This window comes from Orycteropus afer, unplaced genomic scaffold (assembly GCF_000298275.1).
Source record: "Orycteropus afer afer isolate SDZICR_OR568_19922 unplaced genomic scaffold, OryAfe1.0 scaffold00418, whole genome shotgun sequence".
Lineage (NCBI taxonomy): Eukaryota > Metazoa > Chordata > Mammalia > Tubulidentata > Orycteropodidae > Orycteropus > Orycteropus afer.
Genome location: NW_006922005.1, coordinates 2,869,911 through 2,875,976, shown reverse-complemented (window position 1 = coordinate 2,875,976; position 6,066 = coordinate 2,869,911). Strand labels below are relative to the sequence as shown.

At 37.3% G+C, this 6,066-nt stretch overlaps 1 protein-coding gene across 1 annotated transcript in view; it reads left to right on the top strand.

Moving 5' to 3' along the window:
- Positions 1 to 6,066, top strand: part of MFSD8 (major facilitator superfamily domain containing 8) — a 102,087-nt gene that overhangs the window by 34,338 nt on the left and 61,683 nt on the right. Inside the window, exon 2 of the mRNA XM_007953838.2 lies at positions 4,984 to 5,075. Coding sequence (XP_007952029.1) covers positions 4,984 to 5,075 — 92 coding nt within the window. The remainder of the gene's footprint in view (positions 1 to 4,983; positions 5,076 to 6,066) is intronic.

Sequence of the window (6,066 nt, the reverse complement as noted above, 5' to 3'; positions counted from 1 at the left end):
ACAAATTTTTCTGCTAGTTGGGGTTTAGCCTACTTCTGTATCCTTCCCTTCAAGGCTCAGGGGTCCAGGATTATCTTCTGTGTCTGTGTTAATTGATTTCCCTTTTCTTTGTTGAAGAGGGTCTGTGCAGTCCTTCTGCCTAGTCCGCCATCTTGCCCGTTCCTCCCTGTGCCTTCTTCTTTTATATTTGTATATTTTTTCTTTTATAGATCCTTGCCAAACATTTTCAGTAAGAATGGAACATGGATTATGTTGAGAACCTCCCAGTGCATTATGTTAGGAGCCACATGTTGCCAGGCCATCCCATCCCATCATTAGCTTGGTTAAGAGGGGACTGCTAGAACCCTCCATTATAAAGATTAGTTTTCCATTTTGAGACTCTGTGAGTCCTAGTTCAGAGTTCCAGGCTCTAGGGGCTGGGTGAAAGTCCCTTGACCTTGGGCTTCAGGTCTGCCTTTTGTGCCTGTCCCACTGATGCTGAAGGCTTTCTTCACTCAGACAGCTGCTTGCTACTGAAGCTAACAAGCCCAAGTCAACAGTTAAAATGGCACAGTCTTGTTAGTACCACATGACATGGCAGGCCAGTAGTTTAAGTTCAGAGATAGTCCCAAGATCAACAGGAAACATGGCAGGCTGCTAAATGAAGACTCAGATACATGTAGGGCCCAGGCTTGCCAAAAAGATGCAGACCATTCTCAAAGCTTCTCCTTATGTACTAGAAGCAGACCACATCCCTAAAGCAGCCACTTAGATGCTTACAGCAGATTCCACCATGGAGTTGATTGTCAATCTCACCATGGGGAATAACTGTATCCGGCTGCATAGCCACTCAAAACCAGGCCTAGCCAAGTTGACCTTTAACTTTACCACCTTAAATGATGATTTTTTAAAATTCATCCTGATATTATTTATTAGTTGTTATTAGAAGAAGATTATTTTGACAGAGATCTAAATTGAATTAAAGTTATTCAAACAAACAATTTCATTGTATTTTTTTCCAGAATCAAATCATTTACTTCTTTTGTTTTTCTGCCTTAGATAAGGTGTAAGCAAAATAATTATTTGAAACTTTTCAGGGTGATTTTAGTGATAGTTCTCAGTGAGTGATCATAAATTTAATTTCTGATCTCCAGAAAACATCAACGGGTTCTTTAAAAATATATTAACCTAGGGCCATAAAGTGATATGAATCCAGTGCTATGGGATTGATGAATGCATATTTTTGATACTATTTAATTACCTGCATTATGTATTCCAAATTCTAGGGTATTGAATTAAAAATACAGACATTTGTATTCAGGCATCTTTAGTTACGCTACATTACAGTCTAGGAAGAAAGACCTGACAATCTGCTTCCAAATTTTCGGCCACTGAAAGGTCTGTGGATCACAGTTATTATGTCCAATTGGGCATGGATTTGCCATAAGTCAGGGGCCAACTTGACAGCAGTTAACAACATTATAGTTAAAGGTTTGTTTTTATGGAATGGCATAAAACCTAAACCAAACCCATTGCCATCCGGTCAATGCCAACTTTCAGAAACTCTTTAGCACAAAGTAGAACTTACCATAGGATTTCCAAGGCTGTAAATCTTTACAGAAGCCGACTGCCACATCTTTCTCCTGTAGAGCAACTGGAGGGTACAAATCACAGATCTTATGTTTAGCAGCCAAGCACTTTAACCACTGTGCCATCAGGGCTCCTTATGGAATGGCATATACAGTATTAATTACCATATTCATTATACCATGAATTATTATATATACTATACCTCACACATAGTAGATCTAAAAAAGGTTACATTACTTCTTTTTCTATCCTTCCCAACCGCATTACCTGTGAAATATTGGTTTCTTTTTTGTCAAGACCAATATGACAGCTCTAATGTCTATTTTTCCACCACTTGTCTGTCATTACCTGTGAAATATTGGTTTCTTTTTTGTCAAGACCAATATGACAGCTCTAATGTCTATTTTTCCACCACTTGTCTGTCAGTTTGTCATAGTGTAGTAGCTTGTGTGTTATGATGCTGGGAGCTGTGCCACTGGTATTTCAAATACTAGCAGGGTCATCCATGGTGGACAAGATTCAGGGGAACTTCCAATCTAAGACAGACTATGAAGAAAGGCCTACTGATGTATTTTCAGAAATTAGCCAGTTAAAACCATATGGATCACAACAGAATATTGTCCAATATGGTTCTGGAAGATGAAGCCCCCTTGGTTGGAAAACACTCAAAATACACAAAGGCTGCAACAGTGTGCTCTAGCACACCAACAGTCATGAACCAAAAAATCCAAACCAAACTCACTGCTATCAAGTTGACTCCGACTCATAGCAACCCCTCCTTGGGTTTCCGAGGCAGTATCTCTACGGAAGTGTATTGCCCAGTCTTCCTTCTGAGGAGTGGCTGGTGGATTTGAACCACCAGCTTTCTGGCTAGCAGTCAAGTGCCTTAGGCATTACGGCACCAGAGCTCCCATGAAGATGTCATGAAGATGATGCAATATCAGGCAACATTTCACTCTGTTTCTTCATGGAGTCTCCATGAGACGAAGCAGACTGTACAGCAAGTAACAAGAGCAATAGTAAGGTCTGTTTTAGAAAGTAAACTTGAAACATAAGGCATTTAACCTGTTGTACTTGTCTTAATTATTTGAAAACATAATGCTCAAATTGAGATAATTTTGTTAACTTTTTTCTTTGTGCATATGTGAAAATGTAATAAGTATGCACACTCATATTGAAAAATGCTGAGCATGTTCTTTCCTTTTAGTTTTTCGACTCCAGGTCTTTGCATATTTACTTTGGCTTTTCAAACTGCCCTTTGACTTAATACCAGTTGAAATGTTTCAACAAATATTTCCACAAATTGATGCAGTACTGGAGGTGATCATTCATATGTGCCAAAAAAATTGGAAGACAGCTACTTGGCCAACCAACTGGAAGAGATCCATATTTGTGCCCATTCCAAAGAAAGGTGGTCTAACAAATGCAGAAATTATGAAACAATATCATTAATATCACACGCAAGTAAAACTTTGCTGAAAGTAATTAAAAAACAGTTGCAACAATGTATTAACAGGGAATTTCCAGAAATTCAAGCTGGATTCAGAAGAAGATGTGGAATGAGGAATATCATTGCTGATATCATATGAATCTTAGCTGAAGCAGAGAATACCAGAAAGATCTTTACCTATGTTTTACTGACTATCCAAAGGCATTCAACTGTGTGGATCATAACAATTTATGGACAACATTGCAAAGAATGGGAATTCCAGGACACTTAATTGTGCTGTGCAGAACTTATACATAGGTCCAGATGCAGCATTCAGACAGAACAAGGGATACTGTGTGGTTTTAAATCAGAAAAGGTTTGCATCAAAGTTGTATCCTTTCACCATACTTACTCAATGTGGATGCTAAGCAAATAATCTGAGAAACCGGACTATATGAAGAAGAATGCAGGATTAGGATAGGAGGAAGACTCATTAACAACTTGAAATATGTAAATAACACAATACTGCTAGCTGAAAGTGAAGAGGACTTGAAGCACTTACTGATGAAGATCAAAGACTATCGCCTTCAGTATGGATTACACCTCCACATAAAACAAAAATCCTCACAACTGGACTAGTAAGCAACATTGTGATAAATGGAGAAAAGATTGAAGTTGTCAAGGATTTCATTTTACTTGGATCCACAATCAACACCTGTGGAAGCAGCAGTCAAGAAATCAAACAGTGTGTTGTATTGGGCAGATCAGCTGCAAATGATCTCTTTAAAGTGATAGAAAGCAAAGATGTCACTTTGAAGACTAATTTGCACTCAACCCAAGACATGGTATTTTCAGTCACCACCTATGCATGCTAAAACTGGACGGTGAATAAGAAAGACTGGAGAGGAATCAATGCATTTGGATTGTGGTATTGACAAACCATATTGAATATGTCATGGACTGCCAGAAGAATGAACAAATCTGTCTTGGAAGAATTACAGCCAGAATGTGCCTGAGAGACAAGGATAGGAAGACTTCATCTCATGTACTTTGGACATGTTATCAGGAGAGACCAGTCCCAGAATAGCATCATACTTGGTAAAGTAGAGGGTCAGCAGAAAAGAGGAAGACGCTCAACTAGATAGATTGACACTGGGTACAACAATGGTCTTAACCATAGCAAGGATTGTGAGTATGGCACAGGACTGGGCAGTATTTCATTCTCTTGTACGTGGGATCACTATTAGTCGCAACAAACTCAACAGCACCTAGAAATAACAACACAAACATTCATGTATCACATGACAGGAAGGATTTCTAGTTAATACAATTGCTCTTGGTTTAGGTCAGTTCAGTCTGGCAGGCCTTTGGTTCCTCTATTCGGCTGATGGACCCTGTAACCCACATTGAGGCAAAAGCAGTGTTCCAGTGTCCCAGGATTAGGAATGTCTTAGGTCACATCAAACCTCCCTAGTGTCACTTCTACATTACTTTGCTGAAAGCACCCAGACAAAGCAGCTTCCTGTACAAAGTTAATTTGTTGTTATTGAGTTCATGATGACGGTAATTGTCTTTTAATACTTAGTAGCTGTATTTCCCACGTGGGACTGGTCTAATTATTGTAACTAGTTTACTTGCTTTATGATGATAACATTTATTTAATTGTCAGTTTAACAAATTTTAACACTCGTGAGTAATAAACCTATAGCATGCCAACAATAGCATAACAACTGCTTTGGCAACATTTTTCTTGTGTTTACCAAGTTTCTATGTAAAGTGATGCATAAATACAAACCATGGAAACACTTTGGAAAAATAAGATTTATTTGTAGATGAGTTATTATAGCAAAACCCAAATTTAGTATAATCTGCCTCTCCATCATATCACCTTATGACTATAGGAAAGACAAAAATATGATTATGCCCCTCAACAATCCATACATAATAAGATAGACTTATACTAATTTTTTCTTCTTTACATCTAGAGAATGGGATGTTATAGAAACTGAAGAGCATCATAAGGCACGATGGAGATCTATAAGGATTCTGTATCTTACTATGTTTCTCAGCAGTATAGGTAAGTATTAGAAATTATGTATCATTTTAAAAATATAGATAAAATTTCATATATTTAACTTCATTTTTTATTGACAAATACTATACAAACAGTAAAAAGCAGGAATCTTAATTTGTATGTTGTGATGTTGTTGTTATGTGCCGTCAAGTCGAACCCGACTCACAGCAACCTCTCCTTGGGTTTCCAAGGAGGTATCACAATGGAAGTAGACTGCCCAACCTTCCTTCTGAAGAGTGGCTGGTGGGTTTGAACCACCAGCGTTCTGGTTAGCAGTCATATGCCTTAGGTACTATGCTACCAGCTTGATATATTTTAAATTATTCACATTATTTGTGAATATGTGCTTACTACAGTAAAGTAAAAGTTCACAAGGAAAAATTTTAAAATGTTAATATCTATATGTCATCAGGATGTTAAAAAGGAATGAAAATAAATATGGATTATTACTACTGTGATAGTTTTTAAAGGAATGTTTTAGGTAATTTATTTTTTCTTCTGTGTTTAGCACTCTGAGTCTATAGGCATTAATTTTAAAAATTTTATTTATTGTGCTGTTGTTGTTGAGAATATGCACAGCAAAACATACACCAATTCAACAGTTTCTATATGTACAATATACTGACTATATTCTTCATGTTGTATAACCATTCTTACCCTCTTTTTCTGAGTTGTTCTGCCACCACTAGCATAAGCTTATTACCCTCTAAGGTTCCTATCTAGTCTTGCTATTGTCAATTTGATCCCATATAGATAGATCTTAAAAGAGCATAATGCTCAAGACATTCTTTATTAGTTAAACTAAACTATTGCTTGTTTTTTTTTTTTAATTTTTTTTTTTAAATTGTGATTTGAGTGAAGATTTACAGAGCAAATTCACTTTCCATACAGCAGTTTACATATACTTTGTCTCATGACATTGACCACAGTTTACCACAATGCAACAGCTCCCCTCCTACTTCCTCCCCATAGTTACCTCTACCCAGTGTCCATC